At 38.7% G+C, this 19504-nt stretch overlaps 1 protein-coding gene across 1 annotated transcript; it reads right to left on the bottom strand.

The window, feature by feature from the left end:
• Positions 1-250: 250 nt before the first annotated feature.
• Positions 251-19444, bottom strand: GPALPP1 (GPALPP motifs containing 1). Its single transcript, XM_062576309.1, has 8 exons — positions 19293-19444; positions 13517-13658; positions 12388-12489; positions 8285-8393; positions 4534-4668; positions 4131-4295; positions 3617-3715; positions 251-1275 (listed from the first exon to the last, which is right to left on the bottom strand). The coding sequence occupies exons 1-8, from the start codon at positions 19399-19401 to the stop codon at positions 1057-1059; spliced, it is 1080 nt and encodes a 359-aa protein (XP_062432293.1). The 5' UTR covers positions 19402-19444; the 3' UTR covers positions 251-1056.
• Positions 19445-19504: the final 60 nt, after the last annotated feature.

Genomic DNA, 19504 nt, shown 5'->3' with positions numbered 1-19504 from the left:
AAATTACAGCGAAGCAGATGGTATTTACTATGTAAAAGTGTGTGACACTTTCAAACACGCTGCTAGGGTCTGTTGTACAAAACTATGTACATGGGTGGACTATATTTCAATCCTTTCCAATAACCTCTAAAAGGATCTGAAATGTTACTTGAGAGAAGACAACTGATCAAAGCCCAAGTCTTAATACAACTCTCACTTTAGGTGCTACACATGGACACATAAAAGAGCTGAAGAATTATAAGCATCGATGTAGATTTTTAAATAGCAAATTTATTTCCTTTTTGAGACAAAAGAGCCATTCTGCTCTGCAAAGTAACTGACAAAGTAAGATTTACTATCGTTTGATTTTCACATTGCATTTTCTTAAATTAAATGGGTTTGCTGATGAAAATTGAAAACTCAAGATTAGATTTCCTCTTCATGTAGACCAGTTTTATAATTAAATCTGAAAATCTTGGGGTTTTACTACCTCTTCTGCTAACACTGCCTCTCCCTGCTATAGCACAGAAATAATTCTGCACATATACAAACCCCTTATTCGTGCAGACACAGACCATCTCCAGAAATACAAGCAATTGTTGGAAGTGAAAGGTGTCATTTTAGTTTATACTCCCCAGCAGAACCTCCAGTCAAGCAGTGCCCTGCCCACAAGCCTAATGGCAAATCTTTCATGGCCTTCAGGTTATAAATGTAGTAGAATATATTCAGACAGCAAACAGATCTTAAGTGTGGTAGGTGAAAGGAGGAAACTGACAGCCCTACTGCAAGATTGGTTGTAAAGCTCCTTAAAAATACTTATTTAAATTAATTTTATGATAACAAAAAACGACTGTTTTAAAGTAGCAAGTTTACATTATTTGCATTTTTAATCAGTACATTCTTTTTTCATTTTGTTTTTAATAGAGATGTTATTTCCGAATATTTACAGAAAAGGAAAAATAGTTCTAAAACAATAGGATATTTATTTTGCATACAAATATTTACAGAAACATACTTAAAAAAATAAGTATTTGAAATTCAATTGACTTCACTTCAAAAAAGCTTCAAGCTTTTATATTATAAAAACATATTGCCTTTACTATGCTCAAATTTAGTGTTCAAATCTCTAGATTTTCTTATTAGGGCTTTCTTTTGTGCTTCATCAAATCGATTGACTTTGAGATCCTGGTCTCGGTCAAATGGCCTTCTTTCTTGAGGTTTGTTCTTTTCTTCAGATGCTTTGCTTTTTAGCTTTTTATGATGTATGTCCATGAGAGATTCTGACCTCTTTGACTCCTTGGAAAACGGGAAGAAGGAGAGAAAAAAGATATTGTAAAATGTCAGCAATACATAGAAAACCCCACAAAATCAAATAAGCCAAGAATTAGGAAGGTTAAGAATTCCAGAAAGCTTAGTAATTGAAAAAGAGAACAGTAAATTTAATTTTGCATATACAGTGCAAAATAGTTCTGAAAAGCACAGGTAATCTTGTCTGCATAGATTAAGGCATTGATAATCCAATTCCATTGATGTTAAAGATATCATATGATTTTGAAATCTTCACATACAGTAGCAATAAAAATGATATGAAAGAAATATGAAGATACTCCATCATGATTGGCAGAAACATAAGCTAAGACAACATGTCAGGACAAAGATCTCAAAATTCAGGCCCAGTTTCTTATGCACATTCCCTAAGCAGCCGGTTTTGGTCTCTGTCAGGGGCAGGAATAAACGAGATACCCTTTCGATCTTATTTTCACACAGAGTTGTGTCTTTAATTTACTCTCTTAATTTTCTGGTATTTACCTTTTGCTAGTCCACAAGACAAGGTCACAGGTGTGAACTAAAGCACAAATTGAAGCATTTTGCCAAGCAAAGGGCTTGGTTGTGTTTATTAAAGAGCACGTAAATGATAAAAATAGCATAAAAACAATGTAAAATTTGCACCGACTTCATATAGGCACAGGATTACGTGGCCCTTCCTTTACTCAGATGAAGCATATTTCTGTATCTCTGTATAGTAAATTGCTCCAACTTTCAAACAATTGCAAACCAGCTAAAAGGCCAGTCCGAACCAATTCTCTCATCAGAAAGAAAAGATGAGCAGCTCCATCTTGTCTTATCTAGGAACACAGGACCTTTATTCTGAAAGGTTCATTTCCCATCACTCCCTGTTCAACTACTTATTTCATCAGACATGGCAATAATAATCCATATATGACATTAAAAAAAATGATTCCTATGGAAAACAGAAAATGGGTAACACTTCTTCCTGTTGTAACTGCATTGATGCAGAAAGAATTGCACCATAGCATAAAATTTGCCACTAGCACTGCAGGAATTAACAGCAAGAAACCATTTTAGGAACTAAAGCTCTTTTCTATGAAAATGTCCTCAATAAAAGTTAACAGAGAAAGGAAAAGGAAACAAGAGACACAAAAAAATTATTATAAAAGAAGAAAACAGAAAAAAGCCAATATGAAACAAGCCAAGAACCTCTGTTCCTAAACAAAATGCCCTCTGTAATTTTGAGATAGAAGTCTGTTAACCTTAAAAAGGATAAAGGCATATATAGACATGTGTATATATATATTTATCTGTGTGTTTTTGTTGTGTGTGTGTGTGTGTGTGTGTGTGTGTATTTTATTCTGGCAGCAGAAGAGAATAAATATATTCTACTACATCCAAAATGGCAGTACAAACTGAAAATAAGGAGGAAATTTAAGGTGGCATACTAAAAGCTCTGGATTTGCAAATCCTGTAAATCAAGAGAGATGTATGATTTAATGAACTACAAATAAATCATTAAAAGTGCCAGATAAATTCCAATCTTGTAATATAAGCCAAGACTGCGATTTTCAAAGTTAATTATACCCTCAGGAGACCTGACTGTCTTCTGCAAGACTTCAAACCATAAATTAGAGGAGAACAGGAAGGAGCAGCTGTAAGGCAGGCAACAGACCACACACACTGGAGGATGGCGTGGACAGATAGAAAGGCAAGAGGGAATTTGATGTGGAGTTCTGATTTTTTTTTTTTTTTTTTTTTTTTTTTTTTTTGTGATCAACATCTGTCTGTGAAAATTAATTGTCTCTGTGGAGACTGAAAAAAACTTCATGTAATAATGCTATTATAATGAGGCAATTAGTTACAGAATTGCTCTGCTTAGTCCATTAAGCTTCTTCCTGGCTAATCTATATTTCACTCTAAAAATTAAACCTTTACTACTGGTTTTTTGGGATGCTGGTAATTCAGTGAAGCAAGCTAACGTATGAACCAAGTTTGTCTATTTGCAGCGGCAATATCCTGATGTGAGGATGATTTAAGCAAAACAGCAACTTAAACTGCTATAGAAAATTGCATACAAAAAGCTATCCATACAAAAAACAATTCTAACACCCTAGTTGGAACTGCTGTTCAACATCAGCTTAAGGACCCAATCCCGCTCTTGTTGAAGTCAATGGGAAATGTTCTAATGACTAAACAGCAGTAGGTTTGGGCCCTAAAAGGAAAGAATATAGTGGTATCACCATGGAAACCAACAGTGCTAGAAATGGGAATCAGAAAGAAGAGAGTGAAGACTGAAGAATTAAAGGAAATTCATGAAGAGGATGCATTCTGCTATTATACTTACATTGTATGAAGTCACCTGCTCAACAAGTCTCTTGTCTCTCTCAGACAATACAACTTCTTCATTATTCTTACTGGCCGACTTTTTTGCCTCTTCTCTTTCCTGATGAGTGGAAGCAAATTACATGTTATAGTAATCAGAATGTCAGAAGTAAATAGCAAGGAAATTGATAGTTACTTTAATTAAATATGAAGGGTAGAAGCCACCCAGTATTTTTTGCTCTGCTTGATAAGAGAAGAGACTGGACACACTGTAATTTGAAATTCAGTGAGCTGATAAAGAAAAACTGGCTGCTACAAAAGAGAGAAAGAAGAGAGAAAGAGAGAAAAGATAAAAGAATAGTAATGCTAGTTAAAATGGTTGTTTCCTCTCCTTTAGTCTGAATTCATGAGTTTTGGTAATCTAAAGAGACCTGAAAAAAGCTGTTTCACAGCTCAGTGGATCTTTAGTTTGTTTTCACATAACAGTAACAACATATATACTGCCTGTATGTATACACGAATGAATGAATGCTTACTTTGGCTTTTCTCTCTCTGTCAGCTGGAGTATCTGTCCAAATGGATCTATCGCCTGATTTTTCATCGGCTCTTCTCTTGAATGTTCTTGGGCCAAACCCAAAGCTTTTCAGTTCAGGTGGAAGCTCTGTCATCCATGATTCCCTGGTAACTTGCTTGGCTTCATCCTTTACAAATGGAGAATGAATGAAAAAATAAGAAAAAACAAAAAACAAAAATCCAAACTTGCTACCTGAATCTATTAACTTCCAGCAAAAATTATGTATTTTTCTTTGTCTTAACAACAACCACAATCACTTAGAAAAACTGCAGTAAAACTGCAGCTGGATTCACACAGAAAAACTGTCAGGCAAGGAAAAACACAAAATATCAAAATATATTGAAAGAGAAAAATATCCAACTTACATTGTCTGCTGAAGTAAGTTTTTCCTTCATTCTCTGAGCTCTGCGTTCAAATTCTTTAGTTACATCAGACTCCACTGGTCCTTTTGCAGGCATTGGGCCTATAAGATCATCTTCCTCTTCACTACTATCTGTTACCTTCCAAAAATAAAATATTTCTCTCAACCGTAGTGTTAAGACACTCAAGAAACATTTCAGCTTCATAGAATTAGAATGATTTTGTCTAGAAGACCATATAAATCTTATGCAAAGCATGTGCTAATTATGAAATGAAAGCATAGGTTACAACCCCATATTAGACCTATTATAGCAATTCAGCATGGGTATTCAGCCCCTGCATTTCCAAAAGTATCATCTCTTGTCCCCAAGGCAGGAATGCTAGTAAACACAGAAACAGTGCACAACAGGGTGTTGCTACTTTAGGCCGCTCTGCGTGTGTTGCTGTAGCCTCAGTGGCAGTAGGTAATCAGAAACACACAAACATACAACTTTGGTAATTTGGGCTTCACCATCACTAGTAACATTTGGATGCATCTCCATTAATAAGTCTCGTGATATCACATAGCAAGAAGAACTCCTGTCAACAGAGCTCAGATTCCGTATGGACACTACGAAGACTAATAAGCAAACCAGAGTACAGGTGGCACATACGGAATGATATCCCTGGGTATAGTAGCTGCTAGACTAATCTCTTGGTTTTGTCATTCACTTCTTCAGTCCCTTTTGACATTGCTTTCTAAACAGTTATGTTTTTCAGAGAACTTCTGAAAAAAATAAGTTTGAAAGGGACTAAACATAAGATGACTCTTTCTGGATACAGGGTATTGTGCAGAAGGCTCACAGGTCTCTCTGGGTTAAGCAGAATAAAGATACAGAGTGTGGAAGAAATGGACAGAATGCAAAAAAGGGGACACTGAGCAATGCCTTGGAAGCAAGGGAGCCCGACATCTACAAAAACGAAAAGCCTACAGCCTGAATGTGGGAGGTAAAGCAATGGGAGTAGGATGATAACAAAGTTGCAGAATCAGGAAGCACTCATCAGAGCATTGCTTGGGAATATGATGTGGTGGCAAAGATGTTTCAAGCAAAGGGAGGGTAAAGGGGAGATTTGTTTCTGTTATGCTGACCTTCAGCTGTAAGGTGGACATCCTAACACCAGATGTGACATTACCAGAGAGAACAAGAGTGCTGTTCAATGCAAAAACAAAACTGTGAACCTTCTGTGTGAAATAAGGCAGCTGAGGCAGAGGTGATCCAGGGCCTACAGTAGAGGATTAGAGAACAAAGTACGAATCCACCTAATGGAAGCATGAAAATGGAGGACAAGGGAAAGGAAGAGAGCAGTAAAGGTACCTTGCAACACTGAGTTCAATCCTTAACATTTATGGCTGCTCAGAGCTAACATCCCACCACTGTAGAGGGATTGTGGCTAAGGAAGTCAGAAGATAGTGGCTGTGATATTAGTCACTTCATTCTTTTGTGTGCTGCCTGCTACAGAAACTGGTATGCCTTAATGATTGTTGCAATCTAGCCAAGGCAGTTGACAACATCTGCTTTTAGGCATAGGCAGAGGTAAGAACAGCAGAGAAGCAAATGTGGAGGTAGAAAGAGAGGCAGCTAGGTATGGCTGTGGACCACGAGGTATAAGAAGAGGCTTAACAAATTTAACAACTGCATCCCCCTTAATGAATTAACGGCCATTTATAAACACTAATAATGTGAGCATACAAGTAAGTAAGAATCTCTCTCATCTTTTTGCTCAGAAACCTTTACAAATTCAAACTTTCATTAAACTCCTTGCCTTAACTTCTAGAGAATGATGTTGTCTTCTCTCCCTTTTTAAAATTCTTTTAATTTTATTTTGAATGAATAAGTGGTGAACAGGAAGAATTAACTTGAGAAATCAGCCTAATAAAACAATTCCCTCTCTCCACATACAAACAAATAAAAAATGCAAAGATATAAGGCTTTCACAATAAATTGTATAGCAGTTGATGATGAAAGACCAATTAAAACCCAGCACAGATTTTTTTTTAAGAAGCATGTCTCATTGCCTTTCTCATTAGTGTTAAGTTCAATTCACTCCATTACCACCTGCCTCAAGCAAGATGCAATTAAACAAACAGCAGAAAATAATGCCCCTCTGTTTGAAGGAGAAATCAAAATAAAGTGAAGAGTCAATGAGGAATAAGCTGCCTCTAAAGATGTACTGAAATACAGAATAATTGAATAATACTAGAACAAAGTAAGTAACCCCCAACAAATTATTATATCAGATTCAAAGGTAAAAGAGACAGGATATTATTAAGAGGAGAGAGAAAAAAAAAAACAATAAAATAAGCTAAGTTCCATGTAGCAAAGTTGATGTTTGAGATAAAAAAAAAGAATCTTCTTTCTATACGGATCTTGTTTGTAAAATATATAAACAGCCCAGTTTTGACATTCCTGCCTCAAGACACTTATCATTATGATAAATAGCTTGATTGTCATTTCAAGTTATAACATGACGAGCATCTTAAAAATGCCAGACAATCATTCTTGATGACAGATTATGACAACATTTGCTGTAGGAGTCAGGAGAATGATATACATTGCAAGTACTAATCAAAAAAGTGAAGTTCCACAGCAGTCTTTGTCTCATCTCTTCTTAGCATGTCTTACAGTACCTGAGAGTTAAACTAAAAAAAAAAAAAATGCAGTAGTAGTAAATATTTTAGAAATGAACAGAATAACTATGGAAACAAATAGTAATTTTCACAAGGAATTAGTATTTAGTTTATCATATCCTGAGAGTGATTCAGCTGCCTAAAGTTGGTATATAGTGTCATTTTGGATGTCCAGGGTATCTTGCCTGGCTTAGACACGCTGCTGCTCTGGAAGGATGCAAGTTTCTCTCAGATGCTCTGCCCTATCTGCAGATGACTCATATCCCTCAGAATGCTACTATATGCCCATGTAGGGGGCTGAATCTTCCCCATGCTTCCAGCAGTATTTTAGTCATGCACTTTACTCCCGAACGTTCTTCAGTAGTACAAGAATTATTTTGTAGCTAGGGATTAGATTATCGGACTTCTACCTAGTATTTCCATAACCTGATCAGAACAATCAGACAACACAAACTGAAAGGTGTCTGAGTGCCACTGTCCCCGATCCTACTGTACCTTACCCAAGGTAAAGGCCTCATCTTGCTTGAGAACATCAAACAGTGACTCTGCAGCATCATTCCTTACCGGATTCTTTTGAATAAATGTGTTTAACACCTGCACTAACAAACATGTCACAAAGGTGAAGTTTTGTTATATACTCAGTCCTCCTCACCCCCTCAACTAAAGGGGGTAAGAGCTGAAATTATGGCTAAATATTCATTCTAACAGGCCGCATTACTGCTTTAAAACTTTTAAAATTTTGAACTTTTCCAAGACGTTCACTTTGGAAGAACATGTCAGACCAAAAGGAAGACTGGAAAAACATCAAGGAGAAGTACTCTGCAATTTGAGATGCCTAGTTCTCGTGTGTATAGCCTGCAATATCCATTTAACAGCAAATTCAAAAAAAGACAGATCAGCCTTCTTTTTTTTTTTTTAATTTATTTATGATTCAGTATTTGACTCAGGTAAAAATGAGCCAGACACTTTCTGGTCTAAAATTAGACTGCCATGCTAAAAAGTATGTCTAGTAGACTTTTTCAAGCTTCTCCTTGCTTAAGCATTTCAGATAGTTTGTTCTAAAACAAGAGAAGTCTGTTTCTACAAACCTGGGTACAGGATTCTGATGAAACAGAAGGTCCTATGGAATATTTGTTATTCCCAGTGTTCCCTGAAGGTTTCCTAAAGCCAGGTGGTAATGCAGGACCTATAATGGGCCTCAAGGGAAAAAAAAAAAAAGTTTTAAGTGAAAGAAAAGACGTAAAATAACCAACATGGACAGTACATTAAATCACAGCCTTTTCTTGCTTGGTAGGAACAATAAGTAAACAGATTAACTTTTTTTTTTTTTTTTTTAAATATGAGAAGTGTGATTTCCTTCTATCCCTGTGCCAAGTGTACTCCCTATGTGCACATCATAGAAATCACTGAATTCATAAGAACAATCTATCCCATTTTCAAGGAGAATCTCTGTCGATAGCTGGGAAGCAAGAAACTGGTAAAACTGGTGCATGTGATCAAAAAAACCAACTTATTTCTTCTTGAGCTTTATTTATCAGATTCAAAAGCAAGGAAAGGTGTAAGGTCAAATACACCTTGCTCTGTTTAACAATAAAGCTGATTTTGCTATTCTTGCCCTGCACCACAGTTTCAATGCCCTTCAGTAAACAAAATCAGTGAACTGCTCTGATTTAAAATGTTTGTTTTTCCTTAGTACAGGGAAGATAGAAGAGGAAAGAGGCAGGTTTTGATATCCCAGGTAACTTTACTGATTTGGTTTACACAGCAACTCTGCAAGGAATAACACAAATCATTTGGTTCCAGGGACAGAAAAAGGCAAGGATTTCTTTTCAGTGGTAAAGACAGTTTAAATGTACATTGAATTGCATTTACAGTATTGAAAAAACTCTCGTATATAAGAGCCTCTTTTAACAGTCCATCATATTCATTAAAGGCTAATAAAAGCTAATACATACCTGAAAAAGTCATCACCTGAAGAATATCCAAGTGACAGCATCCTTAGAGCGTAGCAGAGACTTTATTTATTATGATCGCTAGTCTCTGAGCTTTTGGGCAATCAAATGTAACACAACATTAATTGAATTATTCTAATTATGTTCTTCTATTAAATCCAGTATAATCTAATCAGCACAGCCCTGCAGTAGTGATGTGTTTGTCAGGATTTAAAGAGGGGAAACAAAAAAGAAGGAAGTCTTGCCAGAAAGACTCTGGTAGAGAGAATTCAGCTAACCACAGACAGGCACAAGCAATACATGTGAGCTAAGGGCAGAAGATGGGTACTGGGGAGGTTTCAAACCCAGGCAAGAAGTCTGGGATATATCTGAAACTTCACCTCCACCTAGCTGCTGGCAGAGAGAAACAGCCTTTACTGTCCTTTCCTTTCCAACTACTTTCTTGTTAAAACCACATTTTAGATTCCCAATATAAAGAGTTTGAATGTAAACCCATACAGATACAGTAAAAAGAATCCTTTATTTTACTACATATGCACCTTTATTTTGTGGGCAGAGAGATTTAAAGTAAACTATAAATAGAGCTTTCTGCTGAAACCTATCAGAACATCTACACTGTGGGCTATATCTGTTTAACTTGTGAAAAAGAGCGGGTATTAAATACCCTGCCTTACTTCTGTCACAGCTCAAAGGCTCTTCGAAGCAACAGGAAAATGGCTCCTATACTCATCCTTCCCACATTCTTTGTTTCTGTGCTTTTCCTCCACATGAATAACCCTGTTGCTCAGGTCTTTCCTCAGCAGTGCACAGCTAACATGGTTCTTGACAGTTTCTTGGATGTCCGAAGGCTCTGTGACCAGACAAAGTGAATCTAACTGAAATGCTGCTAAATGCATTTTGCTGCTGTTGGCAAGCTTCAGTATCCGCATATATAGTTGCCCCGTGTGACAGGACAAGAGGCAATGGGCAGAAATTGAAGCACAGGAAGTTCCGCCTGAAGGTGAGGGGGAATTTCTTCCCTGTGAGAGTGACGGAGCACTGGGGCAGGTTGCCCAGAGAGGCTGTGGAGTCTCCTTCTCTGGAGATCTTCAAAGCCCGCCTGGATGCAACCCTGTCTAACATGCTGTAGGTGACCCTGCTGAGCAGGGAGGTTGGACTAGATGATCTCCAGAGGTCCCTTCCAACCTTACTGATTCTATGAGTCTATATACACTTAGGGGAAAAAAAAAAAAAAAAAAAAAAAAAAAACTTTCAGCAATTAAGCTTTCATTTAATGCATACTAGATTTCAAATAGGGCAAAGAAAGCTTTCTTGTTGTTGGACTGTAAGTCTTCACTAATACAGGATGTGCATTTCAGCATTCTTCTGATGTTTAACTTCAGGATTTTAAGGTAATGTTTGTTCTTTACCTTGATGGAAAACTTATGAATACTCCACTTCTGCCTAACTTTGCTAAAAAGCAATATTCTTTCTGAAGTTGAACGAAATCTGTTCACCTAGACATTTTATGCTGGAATGATTTAAACAATTTTTAAAAAGCTGCAAATTGCCACGTGAGCTGCTCTTAATTATGAATATTTGCTTTGACAAGCCTGGAAAGGATGCAACTGAAAACAAAAGCTTTTCTAAGAGAACAAGTATGTCACACAGAGCTCACAAACATTATGTCCATACACTGAAACAAACAGCCTTACATTTGTTTCAATTATTTATGGCTAGATTGTCAGCTGGCAAGCTCAATGATACGGGCTATGCAGTGGGGGAGACATTGTGTCTACGCCCTGCACAGCTTATGCTCCTCAGTGTGTCAGTGTAACTAGACTGCCAGGTGTACGGGGGTGGAAGATAGACAAGGCTCTTCCCACACATTGCACCTTTCCCACCTATTCAGGGATATGGGCTGTGTGCAAAACAGCTCTGTGCAATCCGCTTTTTCAGTGCGTGCCAGGCACAGTTGTACGATGAGCTAAGACAAAGGAACTATCAGGAACTTTTTATTGCTTGAATCCCTCATACCCGCACACAACACCAGACAGCCTATTGCCCTCTGAATTTAAGTGCAAGTTATCCAACATTTTGGAAATAAACTGCTACATAGGAGTTGGATGAACGTTCAAAAGACTAAGATTTCACGATGCAAGAGCACTGGTATGTATTATTGCTCATCTCTCTAACCTTAGGACTACAAGTTACCTTTTCTCTTCTTCTTTCCCTTTGCACACTTTGAATTCACAATTTATCACAGCAGTATTCATGTCAAAATCAAGAAGGTAAGAAGGCTCCCTCATCTAATACCAAAAGCAGCGAACACTTATTTATGTTGCTTTATTAGAGATTATAAAGTGATTTCCCATATTTAGGGAAAATACTGAGCACAGCTTAACAACAAATTGACTCACCTTCCTAGAACTGACAACACATAACTGACAGGTTGGTACTGATTTATTTTATCTATCAGCTTCCTATTGTACTGAGGAAGGGAACAGAGATCAAGAGACTCAATTACCTTTCATTAATGAGCCTTCCCTTGGAAGTAGTGATTTCAGTATGGATTACCATTTCATCTTACACATGCACATGTAAAGATTGATGCAAAGACTAGGAGGCTGACAGACATGGTTTAAATTATGAATTGAATTCATAATGAGTTTTCTTCTATATGTATTTTATAATTGTGTGCAATCAAATGGAAAGCTTTCTGATAGGGGCTATAAATAACACTTACTTGTTTAGACATGACAACTTGCTTTCTAAAAATCTACAGGACAAAGATTAGTTTTTTACCTGTAGACACGTAAACAATAATCCTCAGTGCATTAGTGAAGCAACAACTCCAACACTCTCCATTCATTGTACTATGTCACACAAAAGCTAAATGCCCTACTCCCTCCCTAGCCAGAATGAACTACACAGATATGGGTCCTTGCACATAGTTCATTTTTCTTGCACTTTTTTTGAGATATCTTAAGAAACTGAAAAAGTTTGACATTCAAAATATAAAGCAGACAATTCACATCATTTTTTCTTTTATTCTCCAACCTTCTAAACAGTATAAGGAGGTATTTGTGTTCTGTTTCAAGGGAGTGCTGCTCTTGTTCTCAAAACGTGCAGGAAGGAATTCTAATCACCTAAATCTCAAGTGCACAATTGAACTGTTCTGTAATAGTGCCACAAAATATTTTATCTAAAATAACTGTGTTTTAAGGAAAGAATCCTGAGTATTCCTCCATTTTAATTACCTCTCTGGAGAATCATCCTGTTTTTTGAAACCAGGAGGAAGAGCAGGTCCAAAAAATCCATCATCATCATCATTATCATCTTCCTGAATTCTTTTTGGCTTTCTGCACACACAAAGATTTCGGTTAATAATTATTTTGACACACAAGGCAATTATCTACATTTTAAAAAGGAAAGAAAAAAAACATAAAATGATTTCAGACAGTCTTAGGTACTAAATATCTTGCTGTTTCCAAGGAAACAGTGAAAAAGGATCCAAAATAATTTGGAGCAATTAAAAATTTGGTAGCATAAACCTCACTCCAAAAACACTTTGACATTTAAAAAAAATATTAAGAGTGCTTTTGCTGTAGAAAGAAGAGTAGTATAATATTGAGAACCATTTTCTATTCACAAATTTCATATTCAGCACACTTTCTACACTTTTGTACACTGCCTGCATTTTGACTAGTTTTCCTAATCAGTTTTACTAAGACTGAAAAATTGGTGGATAAGAGAACAGGAGAAAAGTCATTAATATGTACTCCAACATTCATTAAGACAGCATAGTGTCCTTCAAGATCCTTATGTAAGACCTGATACAAACACGCAGAAGTTCTTAGCGCAGCAATTGTGAGTTATCAATTCCACTAAATTAGGATATGTAAAGACTCCTGTTACTTGCCAGACAGCTCAATTCTTTCACCACAATTGACTTAACCAAACATATAAACTCATGCCCATGAACAGTTCTTATGACCTCAGTGCAAAGTAGTATGCCATACATAGGGCCAAATTCAAGTAACAAATAATTATATGTATTATAAATGGTGTCTGTCCTCAGTATACACAATCAAAATATTAAGGATTCTTTTTACTCTAATTGGAGCACTAAACTGAAAGATAAACATACACAAATTGGATCGTCCTACATAAACTAATTCCACCTTAAGGAGTCACACAGATCAACGTAGCATTCTTGGCCTAGAAGAGCATGGGGGAACACATCATCATGTCTTACTCAGGTACGAGGTTTGCCTTTTTATTTGTATGATATTGTCTCTTTCTCATATTTTATAGGAATACACTTCATAAAATTAGGAAGAAATTGGAACTGATGTACATACATGAAAGACCTAAAAACATACTAACTTGGGTGTTGGAACTCCTTCTGACTCCTCAGAATCTTTATCTGCCTCTCTGGGTAGAGGAAGAGACTCTGAGTCATCATCACTCTCAGATGCTTCTGAGCTACAGCTGCTTTTATAGCCTGGAGGCAGCGCTGGTCCTGCAACTGAACACCAAGAATTATTTGAGACACTTTATTAAACGTTTCAAATGAATATTATCCATCTTGTTTTTCCCAAAACATAAACCTACTGCTAATTCAATCATTAGAATGTATAGCATTTAGAGAAAATATCTCAACAAACTCCCAGTTATTAAATGATTTTATTCAGCACCATACTGCAATGAACAACCTCTGTACAATACTGTAGTACATTACTAATAAATTATCACATCAGTTACCTTTTGTATATTAGTTATCTTTTGGTGCAGAAATAGAAAGGTCTACTTGTCTAACAACGGACTTAAAATGTATGTGGTCTAAACTGGTATATTAAAAAGAAACAATTACATTAATTAAGCATTTGGAGCTTATTACAGAAGAATCACATCACTTATACATACACAGAATAGGAGGCCACAGATTACTGTAACCTAATTGCCATCCTGCTCTAGGAATGATTTACCAATTAGGGTTATTCCCAGTTCAGCTAAGCATGAATAGCAGGCACAGACTTAAGTACTCTACTGAATAAGGGATGATTTAGGCATTCAGACTTCAAAGAATCACTGCTGTCAGAAGACCTAGGTGGTGGATGGAGCTCTCCTCATATGCAATCAACCTTTCCCTCTCTGGAATGATGGGATATCCTAGCAAAGGAGAAATTCAGAGACTAACACTGCTAATGAGTGTGAGCTGTCGCTGGCGTTGCCTTCATTAGCAAGCACAGTTATGGTACAACTCACACTGTAGGATATAGGACCATGTATATTGAGTCCAGAAGTAGTTTAGCCATATTCATCTGGCACTGGAACTAATAATGACTGCCCCCCAAACAAGAAACTTGATACAGATACCCTCATCAGCGCAGCACAGAGCCAGCTGGAGTAAGGAAAGTCTTGCAATGATCTCAAGCTAAGAAGCCTTCCCAGATCCAGGTTAGAGCAGGTAGAGGTCATACAAAGCATGAATAACTTACCCATAGATTAATTTGATTGTACTAGTAATTTAACTTTCTGCTAGACAGATGCCACACCTCCTTTTAAGACTTCAAACACTGATTCCAAGAGTGACAGGGCAGAAAGATGTTTGGTGGGGAAACAGCATTGCTAACTTATGAATAGTCAAGGGTTAGATGAAAAGATGAGGTGCAATAAAATCGCATCAATGAAAATTACATCTCCAGTTAAAGAATTGCAACCTTTTTGACAGTGCAAAATAAACTAAATTTAGATTAAGGTTCCATTTTTAGCTGACAAAGGCTAGTCAGAAATTGAGACCTTCAAATGAGCTTTATGAAGCTTTGATCTGTCTTTAATGCAAGACACAGAACTAGGTAAATTGTGCAGCATCACAGGCAGATCTGCCACTTATTTTGGTTCTGTTTTAATGGCAATGACTTTAACCAGGACATGCAAATCCAATTCCGTACCAAGGAAGGAAAAAAGGAAAAAAAAAATCTGTAACAGTAAGTTCAAGATGAGAGGGAATCAACAGATGAATGATAAACAGAAGTACAGGCTACTATTAAGAAGCCTCTCATTTTGGTCTGAAAAAACACTATTACACATAAAGTTATTTATTCATTTTTAAATCAACCGCTTTCTCTCACTCACTGGTACTCTGATACGTAAAAGAGGAACTTCATTTGCCCTGAATGGAGAGAGGATAAGAGAAAAGGATTTGGGGTGAAAGAAGCAACCTGAAATGCAGTCTGATGGATCTGATACTGCAAAGGAATAGAGAAATTGGGAGTGGCTATGTAAGCTAAAAAGATAAAGTATTTAAGAAAGGAAGCTGGTCCCACAGACACTTTCTCTAGCATCAAAGCCAGTGTACACGTTTTCTATCTCATGATTCTTCTATACTACTCCCTCCATTATGCTGGTACAATTGTTTGTGTTGACTGTGCAATAAATTGGATCAGTGAACTTAGCAGGCATAAAAATAATACTGCAAAAAACCAGCACTCCCCTGAAAGAACTGTTTGTTCATGGAATTACAGCCTAAGCAGGACAGCCAGAAACAAAAGACAGACAGGGACTGTTTCAGCAAGGAAACTGGCATTTAGAGCCTGAGGATTGGGGAATGGTCATTTGGACACCATGAAAGAAATGGAGTAGAGACTGAGAGCTAGCCACTTAAAGAGAACGGGGATTGAAAATAAACGTGGAAATGGAGACTGACTGAGTCTAATAATCAGCAAGAGCAAGGATGGAGATACAGATTTGCAAAAAAGGAATGGGAGGGGAAGGGATGGGAACTGCTGAGCACAGATGGAGGGAACAAAGAAAGCGAACAGTAAGGAGAGAGACTGAGATTTAATGAAAAGTCTGTGAATGAAATTCCCTGGAAGCCACAGGAGAGTGTAAAGATACAGATCAAAGGGGGAAGTGAGAAGGGCTCAAAGTGCCAGGAAAATAAAACCAAGGAGTGAGGAAGAGGCACAGAAGCAACAATGACAGAGTTAAGAGGAAAATGAAGAAATAACTAGAACTTAGAGCAACCTCTGGGCAGGAGAATGGGATAAGAAAATGCGAGAGGAAAACCCTGGGGATGGAGATATAAAGGAAACAGAGCCAACACACATTACAGGTCAGACTAAAGTGAATGTTTCAACAGCTGCTAGAAGGGGCTGCTATTACAATTGCTCCAACTTGCTTCTTCATTGAGCTGGCTCTGGTACCTATCCAACTTAAAATTCACAAGCCAGTGGAGATTTTTTTTTTTTTTTTTTTGCTAGGTTAATTTCTGTTGTATTTACTGAGTTCAAGCAACTTGTCATGCCACCAGACAGGCACTGGAAATCTCTCAAGGACAGAGCAAAAAATTAGAAACAAGGCTTTTACCTTCAGCAGCAGCTCAGATCAGCTCAGACATATCACACACATGCATTTCTGCTTTAACAAACTTGCTCTCACCACTGAGAGACAAAACTGCCTTCTGCCTTCCTGACCTCCTCTCATTATTTGTAGCTATTTCCTGGCATTTCTCTTATGCTTGTACAAGAGAGAGGACAGTATGGAGGCAGGAATGAATAGGTCAAAGCGAGTATGACTCTTGTTGGCAGCATTGATTTAGGCCAGCTTCAAAGAATCATCATGAGATGAAGAATGAGGTGATGACTGCATCCCTCAGACAGGACAACGACAAACTGAAGAGGCTTTCGAGACTGTCCCATTAACATTCGCTTCCCTCCAGGTCCTGAAAAAGATCCCAGGGGTTGAGTACCATCAGTTTTCTCATGCTAGCAATGGATGTTGATAGTCCCTGACAGGGTCTGTTTGAGCTCCCTCTAGTGCTGATCTACGGGCAGGACAGCAACTGGCCTTTTCCCTTAGTTATTCCACTATCCTTAGTTGCTGAGATGCACAAGATGAACCAACCCAGATTCTAACTCTGCCTAAGATTCACAGCTCGAACCACCACATGCAAACAACAACGCGATGCCACAAGCTGAAACTACTATATCTTCATTTTTTTAAAATAAGAAAAATGCAAGAAATTACATGCTAAAAATTACAACCATATCTCACTCATATAAAGATGACAAAAGTGTTAGGTTAAGAGCAGATTAACACACACATTTTCTTTCATTTCATACATCTAATATGGTGATGTCATGTCAAAGATAGATGACATTAACAAATGGCTATCTTTAGTCTCAGATTTATAGTAATGAAAGAAAACTTTTTGATGCAGTACTCAGAACATGCCCAAAGTTCCACTTTGTTGTTGGGAGATGAATACTAAGATAGAAGCCTAAAACAGACATGGTTTTAGACACAAACAAAGAGCAGCTCGAATATCAGTGAGACTGTAAGAAAAAAAACTCAGGAAAATACTTCTTAGCTCTGGTTAAAAGAGTCAAAAGATCAAGTATCTCTTAGAACACAAGAGGCAATATTTATTGAACATGCTTTAGGCCAGCTCTGTCTCAAGACCCACTAAGCATCACACTGTACAGAAGATGCTTAGTTACATGGCAGCCTTGCCAGGTGATTTGGCTGCTCAAAACCTCCATTTGCAGGACTTCATCAGAAGCTGTGCTTCTACATAACAAAGTGTGTCACATCCAAGCACCCACACCTCTTCTTCCCTCTCTGCACTGCAGCAATCTGCCTCCTGTGTTGAACAGATACAACTATTTATGGAGACATACTGCAAGTGGGATCCAGGAACTGGTCAAACTTAATAGTTACACAACTTTTTCTGTTTTTAGTTGTTTAATTTTTTTAAGGCAAATCAGTTCCTTTGCTCACTTCACAAAGAAACACTCAAGCAGCTGTGCCAGCACAACTATGACACTAACGTTCACAGGACAAAACATGGACTAAATAGGCTTAATGTCTTAGATCAGATATTGCCAAAACACCACAAAGCCACGTCCAAATGACAGTTTTGAATTATTTTGTTAAACAGACTCAAATACAATTTGTAACACGTATCAGTATGTTCGTTAAGAGATGGGAAATAGATGATCAGCACAAATATGTCACGAGTGGGAAAGACTGCATCAGCTCTAATAATCGTGTCGTCCGACAGTCGTGTTCAGCACACATCCAAGCTACAGACAAGCAGTGAGCACCTGGAGCCCGGTGCCGCTATGGTATCAGTTAGGGCAAGCAGCTTGGCTCTCTCCTCCCATTGCTCCCTCTACTGGATTGGAAATTGAGAAGAGCAGATGAAAACAGTGAAGCTTTACCCACCAACGCTGCTGTGTTCTGAATAACGAAATGACCCCTGAAACATAGCCAGAAACCGAGCATACACAACAGTGGTCAGAGCTCCAATCGAGGATAGACACTCTTCAGGCTCAAACTACTACCGCTATAGATATTGTGTAGATACAGAAAATAAGGAGTGTCAGTGAGAGAAACAGCTCCACAGCAGAATAGCGTGGCTGGTCTCAGGTGGGATAGAAAATTACTTCCTATGTAACTGCTCTTAACATTAGAAACCTCAGCACATCAGGCACCACAAACTCACTGCTTCTGATCACAAGTGAACAGTCCTATGTCCTGAAAAAGGCTGACTGAATTTTCAGGAAATATTTTAGCTTGATAGAGGAAAAGATGCTGCAAAATCTAATGGCCAGTACCCTTTTTGCTCCCCACTAACTTTACAACCTGAAGCTACTGTAGAACACATCAGCAAAAAGCACATCTGGGAATTGAAAAGTAAAAATGAAAAACGAATTGGCTCAACTACTTTTTAAAACAGACTTGAATCGGTTTCACATCTGCACTATCCAGTCACACGAATTCTTTCCTAAAGGAGTCACTGTAAGAACCAGCCGCACAGGTTAGCTTCCTCTAGGAGTCACAGCGGTGCCGTAAACAGCTTTGAACAGCTCACTGCGGCCGTGCCGCAGCTGTCACACCGTCCTCTCCGGCGGCCACAAACCGCTCCCGAGCCCGCGGCGAAGCTTTCCGCCGCACCACCCGCTCTCTCGCCACAGCGGCGCCGCCGGGGATTGCGTCCCCCTCTCCCCTCGCCCTCCCCGAGGGATGGCCCCGCTGTCCGTTAGGCGGCGGCGGCCGCACGGCCGCGAACAGCCGTTGGCGGGGGCGGGGCCGGCGCGGAGAGCCGTTAGCGGGGGCGTTAGCCCCGCGCGCCGCCGCAGCCGCGCGCCCTCACCCTCGCTGAAGTCCTCATCCGGGTCCGCCTCGCCGCGGCGCGGGAAGCCCGGCGGCAGCGCGGGGCCGATGAGCTCGCGCGCCATGGCCGGGCGGCGGGCAGCGCGCATGCGCGCCGGGCGCCCCGTTCCGAGCCGCTCCTCTCTCGCCTCTTCCGGCGCGTCCCGATGACGCAGCGCGAACGGCGGCGGGGCGGGTTTTACGTCGTGCTGC

The sequence above is a fragment of the Rhea pennata genome, chromosome 1, assembly GCF_028389875.1.
Source record: "Rhea pennata isolate bPtePen1 chromosome 1, bPtePen1.pri, whole genome shotgun sequence".
In the NCBI taxonomy this organism is placed as follows: domain Eukaryota; kingdom Metazoa; phylum Chordata; class Aves; order Rheiformes; family Rheidae; genus Rhea; species Rhea pennata.
This window is presented reverse-complemented; position numbering and strand designations above follow the sequence as displayed.

Excerpts from the sequence above, each read along its gene's own strand:
- GPALPP1 (XM_062576309.1), bottom strand. The coding sequence starts at position 19,401 with ATGCGCGCTGCCCGCCGCCCGGCCATGGCGCGCGAGCTCATCGGCCCC. Across the intron at positions 13,659-19,292 it reads GGATGAGGACTTCAGCGAGG|TTGCAGGACCAGCGCTGCCT; the intron begins GTGAGGGCGCGC and ends CTTGGTGTTCAG. Across the intron at positions 4,669-8,284 it reads CATCAGAATCCTGTACCCAG|GTAACAGATAGTAGTGAAGA; the intron begins GTTTGTAGAAAC and ends TATTTTTGGAAG.